Genomic DNA, 19,043 nt, shown 5'->3' on the forward strand with positions numbered 1-19,043 from the left:
AACCTCTGGTTTGTTCCTGGAACCCAGCCAAGCTGACAGGTGGAGGGACTTGGTGAAAGCCACACACAGCCCCTCATCCTATGAACGGTCTTTCATTCCACAAACAACGTGTGGTCATCAACTGATGGGCGATCACGGCTGCTCCTCACAGCTGCGTATTCTCTGACTTGTGGAAAGTGAAGCAACGCCTCCAATTTAAAATTCTCATCCTTGTTTTCAAATCCCTCCATGGCCCTCGCCCCTCCCTACCTCTGTAACCTCCTCCAGCCCCACAACCCTCGGATCTCTGCGCTCCTCCAATACTGGCCTCTTGTGAATCCCCGATTTTTACCACTCCGCCATCAGCAGCTGTGCCTTCAGCTGTCTGGGCCCCAAGCGTCGGAATTCTCTCCTCCTTTAAGATGCTCCTTGAAACCTACCTCTTCGACCAAGCTTTTGGTCACCTGCCTTAATATCTCTGTGGCTCTGTAAAATTTTGTTTGATAATCGCTGCTGTGATGCGTCTTCAGACGTTTAACTACATTAAAGGCAATATATAAATATAAGTTGTTGTAAAGGGGCGATTGGGTGAGGGGAATGGTGAGGGTAAGGCGCCTGGGGATGGTGGGGGTGAGGGGGATGTTGTTGAAGAGTTTGGGACAGTTTGTAACGTTCCTGATGGAAGTTTGGAATAGACTCAGTTATTTGATACCTTAAGCAGTCAGGCTCCAGGGCAGGTGGATGATTGGCCAGCCAGCCAGCCTCATTAATGGAACCTGAGTGGAACTCTGTATCTAACCCGTGCTGTACCTGCCCTGGGAGTGTTTGATGGGACAGTGTAGAGGGAGCTTTACTCTGTATCTAACCCGTGCTGTACCTGCCCTGGGAGTGTTTGATGGGACGGTGTAGAAGATAAATAGTTACACCTCCATTTTCCTCTCTGCAGAATCAGTCGAGTCGCCTGGCCCAGATTTCAGCTGAGAATAAGCTGGGACACAGTTTTCAGTCCTTCAACACGTGTTACTCGGACACGGGGCTCTGGGGGATTCACCTGGTGTGTGATGGACAGAACATTGAGGACATGCTGCACTTTGCACAGGGAGAGTGGTGAGTATCCTGGTGCTGGGATGTCTGGACCCGCCAGTCTGTAACTGTTAATGGCAATCTGCTGATGACTCAAATTGCCACAAAAATTTAAATGATCCAAAAGTTCAAATTAAACAACATAAATAACGGGAATTTAGTGCAAAGAACTGAAATGATCGAATACGGTCTACTCCTCGTAATATGTGAAATTTATTCCTGTTACACTAACTTGGAGAACCTGCGTTTATCCAGCGGGTCACTGAGCAACCCAGACCAGGGCAGTCGGCTTCATGGAGTCAGTGTTTGCTGATCTCGCTGGGCGGGTTGGGGAGTTCGTGGAGTCAGTGTTTGCTGATCTCGCTGGGTGGGTTGGGGAGTTCGTGGAGTCGCAGTGTTTGCTGATCTCGCTGGGCGGGTTGGGGAGCTCGTGGAGTCGCTGTGTTTGCTGATCTCGCTGGGCGAGTTGGGGAGTTCGTGGAGCCGCCGTGTTTGCTGATCTCGCTGGGCGGGTTGGGGAGTTCGTGGAGCCGCCGTGTTTGCTGATCTCACTGGGCGGGTTGGGGAGTTCGTGGAGCCGGTGTTTGCTGATCTCACTGGGCGGGTTGGGGAGTTCGTGGCGTCGCAGTGTTTGCTGATCTCGCTGGGCGGGTTGGGGAGTTCGTGGAGTCTGTGTTTGCTGATCTCGCTGGGCGGGTTGGGGAGTTCGTGGAGCCAGTGTTTGCTGATTTCGCTGGGCGGGTTGGGGAGTTCGTGGAGTCGCCGTGTTTGCTGATCTTGCTGGGTGGGTTGGGGAGTTCGTGGAGTCAGTGTTTGCTGATCTCGCTGGGTGGGTTGGGGAGTTCGTGGAGTCGCAGTGTTTGCTGATCTCGCTGGGCGGGTTGGGGAGTTCGTGGAGTCAGTGTTTGCTGATCTCGCTGGGCGAGTTGGGGAGTTCGTGGAGTCGCAGTGTTTGCTGATCTCGCTGGGCGGGTTGGGGAGTTCGTGGAGTCGCAGTGTTTGCTGATCTCGCTGGGCGGGTTGGGGAGTTCGTGGAGTCAGTGTTTGCTGATCTCGCTGGGCGAGTTGGGGAGTTCGTGGAGTCGCAGTGTTTGCTGATCTCGCTGGGCGGGTTGGGGAGTTCGTGGAGTCAGTGTTTGCTGATCTCGCTGGGCGAGTTGAGGAGTTCGTGGAGTCAATGTTTGCTGATCTCGCTGGGCGGGTTGGGGAGTTCGTGGAGCCGCCGTGTTTGCTGATCTCGCTGGGCGGGTTGGGGAGTTCGTGGAGCCGCCGTGTTTGCTGATCTCGCTGGGCGGGTTGGGGAGTTCGTGGAGCCGCCGTGTTTGCTGATCTCGCTGGGCGGGCTGGGGAGTTCGTGGAGCCGCCGTGTTTGCTCATCTCGCTGGGCGGGTTGGGGAGTTCGTGGAGTCGCAGTGTTTGCTGATCTCGCTGGGCGGGTTGGGGAGTTCGTGGAGTCAGTGTTTGCTGATCTCGCTGGGCGAGTTGGGGAGTTCGTGGAGCCAGTGTTTGCTGATCTCGCTGGGCGGGTTGGGGAGTTCGTGGAGTCAGTGTTTGCTGATCTCGCTGGGCGGGTTGGGGAGTTCGTGGAGCCGCCGTGTTTGCTGATCTCGCTGGGCGGGTTGGGGAGTTCGTGGAGTCAGTGTTTGCTGATCTCGCTGGGCGAGTTGGGGAGTTCGTGGAGTCAGTGTTTGCTGATCTCGCTGGGCGGGTTGGGGAGTTCGTGGAGCCGCCGTGTTTGCTGATCTCGCTGGGCGGGTTGGGGAGTTCGTGGAGCCGCCGTGTTTGCTGATCTCGCTGGGCGGGCTGGGGAGTTCGTGGAGCCGCCGTGTTTGCTCATCTCGCTGGGCGGGTTGGGGAGTTCGTGGAGCCGCCGTGTTTGCTGATCTCGCTGGGCGGGCTCTGGCCGTTTTGCAATTAGCAGGAGAAGCAGCCAAGGTTCTCTCCTGATCACTGAGCACTCGCCTCTGCTGGGAAGTGTTAAGGTCAGGCTCAGTCCCATCCCCTCCTTGCCACCCCCTCCCTTCCCATCCCCCTTCTCTCCACGCCCCTCACCACGGGGAGCGAGGGGTGGTGGGGGAATTTCATCTTTTCCTGTTTCCGTTCCGTAGAATTTGACTGTTGCACATTTGTGTTTGTGTTCAGGATGCGACTTTGCACAAGTGTGACAGAGAGCGAGGTGACCAGAGCCAAGAACATCCTGAAGACCCACCTGGTCGCCCAGCTGGATGGTAAGATGGAAATGCAGGGTGCAGGAGGAGGTCATTCAGCCCCTTGAGCCTGTTCTGCCATTCAACGAGATCACGACTGATCTGTATCTTAACTCCGACCTTCATTTACTCCGTATCCCTCGATCCCCTCACCCAACAAAAATCTCAGCCTCGAAAGCTCCGATTGACCCTCAGCATCCACAGCTTTCTGGGGAGAGAGTTCCAGATTCCCACCACCCTTTGTGTGAAGAAGTGCTTCCTGACATCACCCCTGAACGGCCTGGCTCTAATTTTAAGGTTCTGCCCCCTTGTTCTGGACTCCCCCCCACCAGAGGGAGTAGTTTCTCTCTATCCACCCGATCAAATCCTTTTAACCACCTCAATTAAATCACCTCTTACATTTTTAAACTCCAGGGAATACAAGCCTCATCTGTAACCTGCCCTCATAATTTAACCCTTTTAGCCCCGGTATCATTCTGGTGAATCTGCGCTGCACCCCTGCCAAGGCCAATATATTCTTCCCGAGGTCCATACGAGGTTGTGTTGTATGAGGCTTGGGAATCTTCCCCCTCAACACCCCTTTAAAAGGGAGTTGCCGGGAATTCTGATTATTTCTATGACATATTTTGAATGCTGAACTCACCCTCCTCCCCCCTGCCCCCCCAGCCCACGGAATGGTCCCTGTTCGGTGGGCCTGAGAACATAAGATCTAGGAGCAGGAGTCGGCCATTCGGCCCCTCGGGCCTGCTCCGCCATTCAATAAGATCATGGCTGATCTGATCTTGGCCTCAACTCCACTTCCCTGCCCGCTCCCCATAACCCTCGACTCCCTTATCGTTCAAAAATCTGTCTATCTCCACCTTAAATATATTCAGTGACTCCGCCTCCACAGCTCTCTGGGGAAGAGAATTCCAAAGATTCACCACCCTCAGAGAAGAAATTCCTCCTCATTTCCGTTTTAAATGGGTGACCCCTTATTCTGAAACTATGCCCCCTAGTTCTAGATTCCCCCACGAGGGGAAACATCCTCTCAGCATCCACCCTGTCAAGCCCCCTCAGAATCTTATATGTTTCAATAAGATCACCTCTCATTCTTCTAAACTCCAATGAGTATCGGCCCAACCTGCTCAACCTTTCCTCATAAGACAACCCTTCCATCCCAGGAATCAACCTCGTGAACCTTCTCTGAACTGCCTCCAATGCAAGTATATCCTTCCTTAAATAAGGAGACTAAAACTGTACGCAGTACTCCAGGTGTGGTCTCACCAACACCCTGTACAGTTGTAACAGGACTTCCCTACTTTTACATTCCATTCCCTTTGCAATAAAGGCCAACACTCCATTTGCCTTCCTAATTACTTGCTGTACCTACATGCTAACTTTTTGTGATTCATGTACGAGGACCCCCAGATCACTCTGTACCGCAGCATTTTGTAATCTCTCCCCATTTAAATAATTTGCTTTTTTATTTTTCCTAACAAAGTGGATGACCTCACATTTTCCCACATTAAACTCTATCTGCCAGATTTTTGTCCACTCACTGAACCTGTCTATATCCCTTCGGAGATTCTTTGTGTCCTCCTCACAATTTGCTTTCCCACCTATCTTTGTATCAGCAGCAAATTTGGCTACATTACACTCGGTCCCTTCATCCAAGTCATTAATATAGATTGTAGTTGAGGCCCCAGCACTGAACCCTTCGGCACCCCACTAGTTACCGTTTGCCAACCTGAAAATGACCCATTTATCCCGACTCTCTGTTTTCTGTTAGTTAGCCAATCCTCTATCCATGCGAATATATTACCCCCAACCCTGTGAGCTCTTATCTTGTGTAGTAACCTTTTATGTGGCACCTTATCGAATGCCTTCTGGAAATCCAAATACACGACATCTACTGGTTCCCCTTTATCCACCCTGCTCGTTACACCCTCAAAGAACTCTAGTAAATTTGTCAAACATGATTTCCCTCTCATAAAACCATGCTGACTCTGCTTGACTATATTAGGATTTTCTAAATGTCCTGCTACCACTTCCTTAATGATGGACTCCAGCATTTTCCCAATGACAGATGTTAGCCTAACTGGTCGATAGTTGCCTGCTTTCTGTCTCCCTCCTTTCTTAAATAGGGGCGTTACATTTGCGGTTTTCCAATCCACTGGGACCTCTCCAGAATCCAGGGAATTTTGGAAGATTACAACCAATGCATCCACTATCTCTGCAGCCACCTCTATTAAGACCCTAGGATGCAGGCCATCTGGTCCAGGGGACTTGTCCACCTTTAGTCCCATTACTTTACCTAGTACTTTCTCTCTAGTGATAGTGATTATTTTAAGCCACCCCCCCCTCCCTCCCCCCCCCCCCCCCAATAGCCCCTTGATTATCCATTATTGGGATACTTTTAGTGTCTTCTACCGTGGAGACCGATACAAAATATTTGTTCAAAGTCTCTGCCATTTCCCTGTTTCTAATATTAATTCCCAGACTCATCCTCTAGGGGACCAATGTTTACTTTAGCTACTCTCTTCCTTTTTGTAGACCTGTGGAAGCTCTTACTGTCTGTTTTTATATTTCTTGCTAGCCTACTCTCATAAGCTATCTTACCTCTCTTTATCATTTTTTTAGTCGTCCTTTGCTGGTTTTTAAAAATTTCCCAATCCTCTGACCTTCCAATATTCTTCGCAACACTGTATGCCTTTGTTTTCCATTTGATACCATCCTTTACTTCCTTAGTTAGCCACGGATGGTTCATCCTTCTCTTAGAGTCTTTCTTTCTCTGGAATATATCTTTGCTGAGACGTGCTGTGTGCGTTTACCAGTCCGTGCTGCGCTCCACAGGGGCACTGATTGGGGCACAGCAATTGACTTAAGTGCCCCGGGGTTATAGAGAGGAGGTTCAGACAGGGTTCCTGCTCCTGATTGGCTGGCAGGGTGCATTGAACAGGATTGGGCCCCACGGTTTAATAGCCGGCCCACTGACACTCACTGTCCAGGCTAATATGTTGCAAATAGCCAGTTGGACCGGGTATAAGAAAGCAGCTAGTGCCCACAGACTGCACCCGAATAACAGTACCAGAGGGCAGTGCCCACATACTGTACCCCAATAACAGTACCAGAGGGCAGTGCCCACAGACTGCACCCCAATAACAGTACCAGAGGGCAGTGCCCACATACTGTACCCCAATAACAGTACCAGAGGGCAGTGCCCACAGACTGTACCCCAATAACAGTACCAGAGGGCAGTGCCCACAGACTGTACCCCAATAACAGTACCAGAGGGCAGTGCCCACAGACTGTACCCCAATAACAGTACCAGAGGGCAGTGCCCACAGACTGTACCCCAATAACAGTACCAGAGGGCAGTGCCCACATACTGTACCCCAATAACAGTACCAGAGGGCAGAGCAAAATCAAAGGATATGGCAGCACACACAGACCCGTACCCCAGGGAGATTGGGAGAGAAGGAAAGTGTCGAATGCTGTGGCTGGGCTGGAGCTCACTGACGTACACATTTATTCACAGGCACCACACCAACCTGTGCGGACATCGGGCGCCAGGTCCTCAGTTACGGCCGGCGAATCTCATTGGCTGAGTGGAACGCCACGATTGATGTACGTATTGATTTCTGAATGATGATCTCCGTCATTGTGTAACCAGCTTGTTCACGCGTCTAAAGACTCACCCGATCCGAGCCGGCTTGAAGGATGTCTGCTGAAGACAAAGCTGTGATGTCCGATAATCGAATGCAGGAACTGTACCCCAGTGAGAGTCAGTGTCTGTGGAACTGTACCCCAGTGAGAGTCAGTGTCTGTGGAACTGTACCCCAGTGAGAGTCAGTGTCTGTGGAACTGTACCCCAGTGAGAGTCAGTGTCTGTGGAACTGTACCCCAGTGAGAGTCAGTGTCTGTGGAACTGTACCCCAGTGAGAGTCAGTGTCTGTGGAACTGTACCCCAGTGAGAGTCAGTGTCTGTGGAACTGTACCCCAGTGAGAATCAGTGTCTGTGGAACTGTACCCCAGTGAGAGTCAGTGTCTGTGGAACTGTACCCCAGTGAGAGTCAGTGTCTGTGGAACTGTACCCCAGTGAGAGTCAGTGTCTGTGGAACCGTACCCCAGTGAGAGTCAGTGTCTGTGGAACTGTACCCGAGTGAGAGTCAGTGCATGTGGAACTGTACCCCAGTGAGAGTCAGTGTCTGTGGAACTGTACCCCAGTGAGAGTCAGTGTCTGTGGAACCGTACCCCAGTGAGAGCCAGTGTCTGTGGAACTGTACCCAAGTGAGAGTCAGTGTCTGTGGACCTGTACCCCAGTGAGAGTCAGTGTCTGTGGAACTGTACCCCAGTGAGAGTCAGTGTCTGTGGAACTGTACCCCAGTGAGAGTCAGTGTCTGTGGAACCGTACCCCAGTGAGAGCCAGTGTCTGTGGAACTGTACCCAAGTGAGAGTCAGTGTCTGTGGAACTGTACCCCAGTGAGAGTCAGTGTCTGTGGAACTGTACCCCAGTGAGAGTCAGTGCCTGTGGAACTGTACCCCAGTGAGAGTCTGTGGAACTGCACCCCAGTGAGAGTCAGTGTCTGTGGAACTGTAGCCCAGTGAGAGTCAGTGTCTGTGGAACTGTACCCCAGTGAGAGTCAGTGCCTGTGGAACTGCACCCCAGTGAGAGTCAGTGTCTGTGGAACTGTACCCCAGTGAGAGTCAGTGTCTGTGGAACTGTACCCCAGTGAGTATCAGTGTCTGTGGAACTGTACCCCAGTGAGAGTCAGTGTCTGTGGAACTGTACCCCAGTGAGAGTCAGTGTCTGTGGAACTGTACCCCAGTGAGAGTCAGTGTCTGTGGAACTGTACCCCAGTGAGAGTCAGTGTCTGTGGAACTGTACCCCAGTGAGAGTCAGTGTCTGTGGAACTGTACCCCAGTGAGAGTCAGTGTCTGTGGAACTGTACCCCAGTGAGAGTCAGTGTCTGTGGAACTGTACCCCAGTGAGAGTCAGTGCCTGTGGAACTGTACCCCAGTGAGAGTCAGTGTCTGTGGAACTGTACCCCAGTGAGAGTCAGTGTCTGTGGAACTGTACCCCAGTGAGAGTCAGTGCCTGTGGAACTGTACCCGAGTGAGAGTCAGTGCATGTGGAACTGTACCCCATTGAGAGTCAGTGTCTGTGGAACCGTACCCCAGTGAGAGCCAGTGTCTGTGGAACTGTACCCAAGTGAGAGTCAGTGTCTGTGGAACTGTACCCCAGTGAGAGTCAGTGTCTGTGGAACTGTACCCCAGTGAGAGTCAGTGTCTGTGGAATTGTACCCCAGTGAGAGTCAGTGCCTGTGGAACTGTACCCCAGTGAGAGTCAGTGTCTGTGGAACTGTACCCCAGTGAGAGTCAGTGTCTGTGGAACTGTACCCCAGTGTGAGTCAGTGCCTGTGGAACTGTACCCCAGTGAGGGTCAGTGTCTGTGGAACTGTAGCCCAGTGAGAGTCAGTGTCTGTGGAACTGTACCCCAGTGAGAGTCAGTGCCTGTGGAACTGTACCCCAGTGAGGGTCAGTGTCTGTGGAACTGTACCCCAGTGAGAGTCAGTGTCTGTGGAACTGTACCCCAGTGAGAGTCAGTGTCAGTGGAACCGTACCCCAGTGAGAGCCAGTGTCTGTGGAACTGTACCCAAGTGAGAGTCAGTGTCTGTGGAACTGTACCCCAGTGAGAGTCAGTGTCTGTGGAACTGTACCCCAGTGAGAGTCAGTGTCTGTGGAATTGTACCCCAGTGAGAGTCAGTGTCTGTGGAACTGTACCCCAGTGAGAGTCAGTGCCTGTGGAACTGTACCCCAGTGAGGGTCAGTGTCTGTGGAACTGTACCCCAGTGAGAGTCAGTGTCTGTGGAACTGTACCCCAGTGAGAGTCAGTGCCTGTGGAACTGTACCCCAGTGAGAGTCTGTGGAACTGCACCCCAGTGAGAGTCAGTGTCTGTGGAACTGTACCCCAGTGAGAGTCAGTGTCTGTGGAACTGTACCCCAGTGAGAGTCAGTGCCTGTGGAACTGTACCCCAGTGAGAGTCAGTGCCTGTGGAACTGTACCCCAGTGAGAGTCAGTGCCTGTGGAACTGTACCCCAGTGAGAGTCAGTGCCTGTGGAACTGTACCCCAGTGAGAGTCAGTGTCTGTGGAACTGTACCCCAGTGAGAGTCAGTGTCTGTGGAACTGTACCCCAGTGAGAGTCAGTGTCTGTGGAACTGTACCCCAGTGAGAGTCAGTGTCTGTGGAACTGTACCCCAGTGAGAGTCAGTGTCTGTGGAACTGTACCCCAGTGAGAGTCAGTGTATGTGGAACTGTACCCCAGTGAGAGTCAGTGTCTGTGGAACGGTACCCCAGTGAGAGTCAGTGTCTGTGGAACTGTACCCCAGTGAGAGTCAGTGTCTGTGGAACTGTACACCAGTGAGAGTCAGTGTCTGTGGAACGGTACCCCAGTGAGAGTCAGTGTCTGTGGAACTGTACCCCAGTGAGAGTCAGTGTCTGTGGAACTGTACCCCAGTGAGAGTCAGTGTCTGCGAAAGTGTACCCCAGTGAGAGTCAGTGTCTGTGGAACTGTACCCCAGTGAGAGTCAGTGTCTGTGGAACTGTACCCCAGTGAGAGTCAGTGTCTGTGGAACTGTACCCCAGTGAGAGTCAGTCCCTGTGGAACTGTGCCCCAGTGAGAGTCAGTGTCTGTGGAACTGTACCCCAGTGAGAGTCAGTGTCTGTGGAACTGTACCCCAGTGAGAGTCAGTGTCTGTGGAACTGTACCCCAGTGAGAGTCAGTCCCTGTGGAACTGTACCCCAGTGAGAGTCAGTGTCTGTGGAACTGTACCCCAGTGAGAGTCAGTGTCTGTGGAACTGTACCCCAGTGAGAGTCAGTGTCTGTGGAACTGTACCCCAGTGAGAGTCAGTGCCTGTGGAACTGTACCCCAGTGAGAGTCAGTGTCTGTGGAACTGTACCCCAGTGAGAGTCAGTCCCTGTGGAACTGTACCCCAGTGAGAGTCAGTGTCTGTGGAACTGTACCCAGTGAGAGTCAGTGTCTGTGGAACTGTACCCCAGTGAGAGTCAGTCCCTGTGGAACTGTACCCCAGTGAGAGTCAGTGTCTGTGGAACTGTACCCAGTGAGAGTCAGTGCCTGTGGAACTGTACCTCTGTGAGAGTCAGTGTCTGTGGAACTGTACCCCAGTGAGAGTCAGTGTCTGTGGAACTGTACCCCAGTGAGAGTCAGTGTCTGTGGAACTGTACCCCAGTGAGAGTCAGTGTCTGTGGAACTGTCCCCCAGTGAGAGTCAGTGTCTGTGGAACTGCACCCCAGTGAGAGTCAGTGTCTGTGGAACTGTACCCCAGTGAGAGTCAGTGTCTGTGGAACTGTACCCCAGTGAGAATCAGTGTCTGTGGAACTGTACCCCAGTGAGAATCAGTGTCTGTGGAACTGTACCCCAGTGAGAGTCAGTGTCTGTGGAACTGTACCCCAGTGAGAGTCAGTGCCTGTGGAACTGTACCCCAGTGAGAGTCAGTGTCTGTGGAACTGTACCCCAGTGAGAGTCAGTGTCTGTGGAACTGTACCCCAGTGAGAGTCAGTGCCTGTGGAACTGTACCCCAGTGAGGGTCAGTGTCTGTGGAACTGTACCCCAGTGAGAGTCAGTGTCTGTGGAACTGTACCCCAGTGAGAGTCAGTGCCTGTGGAACTGTACCCCAGTGAGAGTCTGTGGAACTGCACCCCAGTGAGAGTCAGTGTCTGTGGAACTGTACCCCAGTGAGAGTCAGTGTCTGTGGAACTGTACCCCAGTGAGAGTCAGTGCCTGTGGAACTGTACCCCAGTGAGAGTCAGTGCCTGTGGAACTGTACCCCAGTGAGAGTCAGTGCCTGTGGAACTGTACCCCAGTGAGAGTCAGTGCCTGTGGAACTGTACCCCAGTGAGAGTCAGTGTCTGTGGAACTGTACCCCAGTGAGAGTCAGTGTCTGTGGAACTGTACCCCAGTGAGAGTCAGTGTCTGTGGAACTGTACCCCAGTGAGAGTCAGTGTCTGTGGAACTGTACCCCAGTGAGAGTCAGTGTCTGTGGAACTGTACCCCAGTGAGAGTCAGTGTATGTGGAACTGTACCCCAGTGAGAGTCAGTGTCTGTGGAACGGTACCCCAGTGAGAGTCAGTGTCTGTGGAACTGTACCCCAGTGAGAGTCAGTGTCTGTGGAACTGTACACCAGTGAGAGTCAGTGTCTGTGGAACGGTACCCCAGTGAGAGTCAGTGTCTGTGGAACTGTACCCCAGTGAGAGTCAGTGTCTGTGGAACTGTACCCCAGTGAGAGTCAGTGTCTGCGAAAGTGTACCCCAGTGAGAGTCAGTGTCTGTGGAACTGTACCCCAGTGAGAGTCAGTGTCTGTGGAACTGTACCCCAGTGAGAGTCAGTGTCTGTGGAACTGTACCCCAGTGAGAGTCAGTCCCTGTGGAACTGTGCCCCAGTGAGAGTCAGTGTCTGTGGAACTGTACCCCAGTGAGAGTCAGTGTCTGTGGAACTGTACCCCAGTGAGAGTCAGTGTCTGTGGAACTGTACCCCAGTGAGAGTCAGTCCCTGTGGAACTGTACCCCAGTGAGAGTCAGTGTCTGTGGAACTGTACCCCAGTGAGAGTCAGTCCCTGTGGAACTGTACCCCAGTGAGAGTCAGTGTCTGTGGAACTGTACCCAGTGAGAGTCAGTGTCTGTGGAACTGTACCCCAGTGAGAGTCAGTCCCTGTGGAACTGTACCCCAGTGAGAGTCAGTGTCTGTGGAACTGTACCCAGTGAGAGTCAGTGCCTGTGGAACTGTACCTCTGTGAGAGTCAGTGTCTGTGGAACTGTACCCCAGTGAGAGTCAGTGTCTGTGGAACTGTACCCCAGTGAGAGTCAGTGCCTGTGGAACTGTACCCCAGTGAGAGTCAGTGCCTGTGGAACTGTACCCCAGTGAGAGTCAGTGCCTGTGGAACTGTACCCCAGTGAGAGTCAGTGTCTGTGGAACTGTACCCCAGTGAGAGTCAGTGTCTGTGGAACTGTACCCCAGTGAGAGTCAGTGCCTGTGGAACTGTACCCCAGTGAGAGTCAGTGTCTGTGGAACTGTACCCCAGTGAGAGTCAGTGTCTGTGGAACTGTACCCCAGTGAGAGTCAGTGTCTGCGGAACTGTACACCAGTGAGAGTCAGTGTCTGTGGAACGGTACCCCAGTGAGAGTCAGTGTCTGTGGAACTGTACCCCAGTGAGAGTCAGTGTCTGTGGAACTGTACCCCAGTGAGAGTCAGTGTCTGCGAAAGTGTACCCCAGTGAGAGTCAGTGTCTGTGGAACTGTACCCCAGTGAGAGTCAGTGTCTGTGGAACTGTACCCCAGTGAGAGTCAGTGTCTGTGGAACTGTACCCCAGTGAGAGTCACTGTCTGTGGAACTGTACCCCAGTGAGAGTCAGTCCCTGTGGAACTGTGCCCCAGTGAGAGTCAGTCCCTGTGGAACTGTGCCCCAGTGAGAGTCAGTGTCTGTGGAACTGTACCCCAGTGAGAGTCAGTGTCTGTGGAACTGTACCCCAGTGAGAGTCAGTGTCTGTGGAACTGTACCCCAGTGAGAGTCAGTGTCTGTGGAACTGTACCCCAGTGAGAGTCAGTGTCTGTGGAACTGTATCCCAGTGAGAGTCAGTGTCTGTGGAACTGTACCCCAGTGCGAGTCAGTGTCTGTGGAATGTACCCCAGTGAGAGTCAGTGTCTGTGGAACTGTACCCCAGTGAGAGTCAGTGTCTGTGGAACTGTACCCCAGTGAGAGTCAGTGTCTGTGGAACTGTACCCCAGAGAGAGGCAGTGTCTGTGGAACTGTACCCCAGTGAGAGTCAGTGTCTGTGGAACTGTACCCCAGTGTGAGTCAGTGTCTGTGGAACTGTACCCCAGTGAGAGTCAGTGTCTGTGGAACTGTACCCCAGTGAGAGTCAGTGTCTGTGGAACTGTACCCCAGTGAGAGTCAGTGTCTGTGGAACTGTACCCCAGTGAGAGACAGTGTCTGTGGAACTGTACCCCAGTGAGAGTCAGTGTCTGTGGAACTGTACCCCAGTGAGGGTCAGTGCCTGTGGAACTGTACCCCAGTGAGAGTCAGTGTCTGTGGAACTGTACCCCAGTGAGAGTCAGTGTCTGTGGAACTGTACCCCAGTGAGAGTCAGTGTCTGTGGAACTGTACCCCAGTGAGAGACAGTGTCTGTGGAACTGTACCCCAGTGAGAGTCAGTGTCTGTGGAACTGTACCCCAGTGAGAGTCAGTGTCTGTGGAACTGTACCCCAGTGAGAGTCAGTGTCTGTGGAACTGTACCCCAGTGAGAGTCAGTGTCTGTGGAACTGTACCCCAGTGAGAGTCAGTGTCTGTGGAAATGTACCCCAGTGAGAGTCAGTGCCTGTGGAACTGTACCCCAGTGAGAGTCAATGTCTGTGGAACTGTACCCCAGTGAGAGTCAGTGTCTGTGGAACTGTACCCCAGTGAGAGTCAGTGTCTGTGGAACTGTACCCCAGTGAGAGTCAGTGTCTGTGGAACTGTACCCCAGTGAGGGTCAGTGCCTGTGGAACTGTACCCCAGTGAGAGTCAGTGTCTGTGGAACTGTACCCCAGTGAGAGTCAGTGTCTGTGGAACTGTACCCCAGTGAGAGTCAGTGTCTGTGGAACTGTACCCCAGTGAGAGTCAGTGTCTGTGGAACTGTACCCCAGTGAGAGTCAGTGTCTGTGGAACTGTACCCCAGTGAGAGTCAGTGTCTGTGGAACTGTACCCCAGTGAGAGTCAGTGTCTGTGGAACTGTACCCCAGTGAGAGTCAGTGTCTGTGGAACTGTACCCCAGTGGGAGTTGAATCTTCTATAATAAAGTGTTGCATCAGACTTGCAGTTCACTTTCGTTGCCGCTGCTGCTTTTTGCTGTGTGATTCTGATTTGTCTCTTTTCCTGGCGCAGGCTGTTGATGCCCATACTCTGCGTGAGGTTTGCACCCGTAACATCTACGACAAGTGTCCCGCCGTTGCTGCTATCGGTAAGTTTAACTCGCTTTCATTGAGCAGTTATTCCCTGCCCACAGATCACTGCCCGTGGGCTTTTTCAGCTGATTGTGTCGAGCCGTGGGGAGATCGAGGAGAAGCTGTGCTGAAGGGCCGAGGCGTTGGTGTAGGATGATCACAGGAATGGGTGTTCAGCGTAGGACGGTCACAGGATTGGGAGGTTCAGTGTAGGACGGTCACAGGATTGGGGGGTTCAGTGTCGGACGGTCACAGGCTGGGGGGTTCAGTGTAGGATGGTCACAGGATTGGGGGGTTCAGTGTAGGACGGTCACAGGATTTGGGGTTCAGTGTAGGGCGGTCACAGGATTGGGGGGTTCAGTGTAGGACGGTCACAGGATGGGGGGTTCAGTGTAGGACGGTCACAGGATTGGGGGGTTCAGTGTAGGACAGTCACAGGATTGGGGGTTCAGTGTAGGACGGTCACAGGATTGGGGGTTCAGTGTAGGACGGTCACAGGATTGGGGGGTTCAGTGTAGGACGGTCACAGGATGGGGGGTTCAGTGTAGGACGGTCACAGGATTGGGGGGTTCAGTGTAGGACAGTCACAGGATTGGGGGTTCAGTGTAGGACGGTCACAGGATTGGGGGGTTCAGTGTAGGACAGTCACAGGATTCGGGGGTTCAGTGTAGGACGGTCACAAGATTGGGGGGTTCAGTGTAGGACAGTCACAGGATTGGGGGTTCAGTGTAGGACGGTCACAGGATTGGGGGGTTCAGTGTAGGACAGTCACAGGATTCGGGGGTTCAGTGTAGGACGGTCACAGGATTGGGGGGTTCAGTGTAGGACAGTCACAGGATTGGGGGTTCAGTGTAGGACGGTCACAGGATTGGGGGGTTCAGTGTAGGACAGTCACAGGATTCGGGGGTTCAGTGTAGGACGGTCACAAGATTGGGGAGTTCAGTGTAGGACGGTCACAGGATTGGGGGTTCAGTGTAGGACGGTCACAGGATTGGGGGGTTCAGTGTAGGACAGTCACAGGATTCGGGGGTTCAGTGTAGGACGGTCACAAGATTGGGGAGTTCAGTGTAGGACGGTCACAGGATTGGGGGGTTCAGTGTCGGACGGTCACAGGGTTGAACAGCAGAGTGTTGGTTTTAAACACCTGTTTTTTTTTGTATTCGTTTATGGGATGTGGGTGTCGCTGGCAAATCCAGCATTTATTGCCCATCCCTAATTGCCCTTGAGATGGTGGTGGTGAGCCGCCGCCTTGAACCGCTGCAGTCGGCATGGTGAAGGTGCTCCCACAGTGCTGTTAGGTAGGGAGTTCCAGGATTTTGACCCAGCGACGATCAAGGATCGGCGATATACGTCTAAGTCAGGATGGTGTGTGACTTGGAGGGGAACTTGGAGGTGGTGGTGTTCCCATGCGCCTGCTGACCTTTTCCATCTCGGTGGAAGAGGTCATAGGTTTGGGAGGTGCTGCCGAAGAAGCCTTGGCGAGTTGCTGCAGTGCATCTTGTAGATGGTCCACACTGCAGCCACGGTGTTGAGCTCCTTGGGTGTTGTTGGAGCTGCACTCATCCAGGCATGTGGAGAGTATTCCATCACACTCCTGAATTGTGCCTTGTTGATGGTGGAAAGGCTTTGGGGAGTCAGGAGGTGAGACACTCGCCGCAGAATACCCAGCCTCTGACCTGCTGTTGTTGTCATAGTATTTATGTGGCTGGTCTGGTTAAGTTTCTGGTCAATGGTGACCCCCAGGATGTTGCTGGTGGGGGATTCGGCGATGGTAATGCTATTGAATGTCAAGGGGCGGTGGGTAGACTCTTGCTTGTTGGAGATAGTCATTGCCTGGCACTTCTGTGGCACGAATGTTACCTGCCACTTATCAGCCCAAGCCTGAACGTCGTCCAGGTCTTGCTGCATGCGGGCATGGACTGCTTCATTATCTGAGGAGTTGTGAATGGCACTGAACACTGTGCAGTCATCAGCGAACATCCCCATTTCTGACCTTATGTTGGAGGGAAGGTCATTGATGAAGCAGCTGAAGATGTTTGGGCCTAGGACACTGCCCTGAGGAACTCCTGCAGCGATATCCTGGGGCTGTGATAATTGAGCTCCAACAACCATCTTCCTTTGTGCTAGGTATGACTCCAGCCATGGGAGAGTTTCCCCCGATTCCCATTGACTTCAGTTTTACTAGGGCTCCTTGATACCACACTCGGTCAAATGCTGCTTTGATGTCAAGGGCAGTCACACTCACCTCACCTCTGGAATTCAGCTCCTTTGTCCATGTTTGGACCAAAGCTGTAATGAGGTCTGGAGCCGAGTGATCTTGGCGGAACCCAAACTGGGCATCAGTGAGCAGGTTATTGCTAAGTGCCGCTTAACAGCACCGTCGATGACACCTTCCATCACTTTGCTGATGATTGAGAGTGGACTGATGGGGCAGTAATTGGCCGGATTGGATTTGTCCTGCTTTTTGTGGACAGGACATACCTGGGCAGTTTTCCACATTGTCGGATAGATGCCAGTGTTGTAGCTGTACTGGAACAGCTTGGCTAGAGGCGCGGCTAGTTCTGGATCACAAGTCTTCAGCACAATAGCCAGGATGTTGTCGGGGCCCATAGCCTTTGCTGTATCCAGTGTGCTCAGCCGTTTCTTGATATCACATGGAGTGAATCGAATTGGCTGAAGACTGGCTTCTGTGATGGTGGGGACCTCAGGAGGAGGCCGATATGGATCATCCACTCTGCACTTCTGGCTGAAGATGGTTCCAACGCTTCAGCCTTGTCTTTTACACTCACGTGCTGGGCTCCACCATCATTGAGGATGGGGACATTCATGGAGCCTCCTCCTCCTGTTTGTTGTTTAATGGTCCACCACCATTCACGACTGGATGTGGCAGGACTGCAGAGCTTTGATCTGATCCATTGATTGTGAGATCGCTTAGCCCTGTCTATAGCATGCTGCTTCTGCTTTTTAGCATGCATGTAGTCCTGTGTTGCAGCTTCCCCAGGTTGGCACCTCATGTTTAGGTACTCCTGGTGCTGCTCCTGATATGCTCTTCTACACTCCTTATTGAACCAGGGTTGGTCCCCTGGCTTGATGGTAATGGTAGAGTGAGGGATATGCCGGGCCATGAGGTTACAGATTGTGGTGGAATACAATTCTGCTGCTGCTGATGGCCCACGGCGCCTCATGGATGCCCAGTTTTGAGCTGCTAGATCTGTTCTGAATCTATCCCATTTAGCACGGTGGTAGTGCCACACAACACGATGGAGGGTGTCCTCAGTGTGAAGACGGGACTTTGTCTCCACAATGAGTGTGAGGTGGTCACTGCTACCAATGCTGTCATGGACAGATGCCTCTGCGACAGGTAGATTGGTGAGGAGGAGGTCAAGTAGGTGTTTCCCTCGTGTTGGTTCTCCCACGGAGGAAGAATGAGGAGAAGAGCAGCAACTATAAGGAAAATCCTGCAATCCAGGATTTGGTATAGTGGGGATATGGTAGTGTCCCTGTACACAATCCCGGTATCCGGGGTGTCCCTGTACACAATCCCAGTATCCGGGGATTACCCTGTACACAATCCCGGTATCCGGGGTGTCCCTGTACACAATCCCAGTATCCGGGGATTACCCTGTACACAATCCCGGTATCCGGGGTGTCCCTGTACACAATCCCAGTATCCGGGGTGTCCCTGTACACAATCCCGGTATCCGGGGTGTCCCTGTACACAATCCCAGTATCTGGGGTGTCCCTGTACACAATCCCAGTATCCGGGGATTACCCTGTACACAATCCCGGTATCCGGGGTGTCCCTGTACACAATCCCAGTATCCGGGGTGTCCCTGTATACAATCCCAGTATCCGGGGATTACCCTGTACACAATCCCAGTATCCGGGGATTACCCTGTACACAATCCCAGTATCCGGGGATTACCCTGTACACAATCCCAGTATCCGGGGTGTCCCTGTACACAATCTCAGTATCCGGGGTGTCCCTGTACACAATCTCAGTATCTGGGATGTCCCTGTACACAATCCCAGTATCTGGGGTGTCCCTGTACACAATCCCAGTATCCGGGGATTACCCTGTACACAATCCCGGTATCCGGGGTGTCCCTGTACACAATCCCGGTATCCGGGGTGTCCCTGTACACAATCCCGGTATCCGGGGTGTCCCTGTACACAATCCCAGTATCCGGGGTGTCCCTGTACACAATCCCAGTATCCGGGGATTACCCTGTACACAATCCCAGTATCCGGGGTGTCCCTGTACACAATCCCAGTATCCGGGGTGTCCCTGTACACAATCCCAGTATCCGGGGTGTCCCTGTACACAATCCCAGTATCCGGGGATTACCCTGTACACAATCCCGGTATCCGGGGTGTCCCTGTACACAATCCCGGTATCCGGGGTGTCCCTGTACACAATCCCGGTATCCGGGGTGTCCCTGTACACAATCCCAGTATCCGGGGATTACCCTGTACACAATCCCAGTATCCGGGGTGTCCCTGTACACAATCCCAGTATCCGGGGTGTCCCTGTACACAATCCCAGTATCCGGGGTGTCCCTGTACACAATCCCAGTATCCGGGGTGTCCCTGTACACAATCCCAGTATCCGGGGATTACCCTGTACACAATCCCAGTATCCGGGGTGTCCCTGTACACAATCTCAGTATCCGGGGTGTCCCTGTACACAATCCCAGTATCCGGGGTGTCCCTGTACACAATTCCAGTATCCGGGGTGTCCCTGTACACAATCCCAGTATCCGGGGTGTCCCTGTACACAGTCCCAGTATCCGGG

At 52.8% G+C, this 19,043-nt stretch overlaps 1 protein-coding gene across 1 annotated transcript in view; it reads left to right on the forward strand.

The window, feature by feature from the left end:
• Positions 1–19,043, forward strand: part of LOC147111366 (mitochondrial-processing peptidase subunit beta-like) — a 34,128-nt gene that overhangs the window by 14,467 nt on the left and 618 nt on the right. Inside the window, exons 9-12 of the mRNA XM_086002190.1 lie at positions 926–1,086; positions 3,205–3,290; positions 6,790–6,878; positions 14,190–14,265. Of these exons, the coding sequence (XP_085858316.1) occupies positions 926–1,086; positions 3,205–3,290; positions 6,790–6,878; positions 14,190–14,265 (412 nt within the window). The remainder of the gene's footprint in view (positions 1–925; positions 1,087–3,204; positions 3,291–6,789; positions 6,879–14,189; positions 14,266–19,043) is intronic.

This window comes from Somniosus microcephalus, chromosome 11 (assembly GCF_052327205.1).
Source record: "Somniosus microcephalus isolate GS21.2 chromosome 11, FLI_Smic_1.0, whole genome shotgun sequence".
In the NCBI taxonomy this organism is placed as follows: domain Eukaryota; kingdom Metazoa; phylum Chordata; class Chondrichthyes; order Squaliformes; family Somniosidae; genus Somniosus; species Somniosus microcephalus.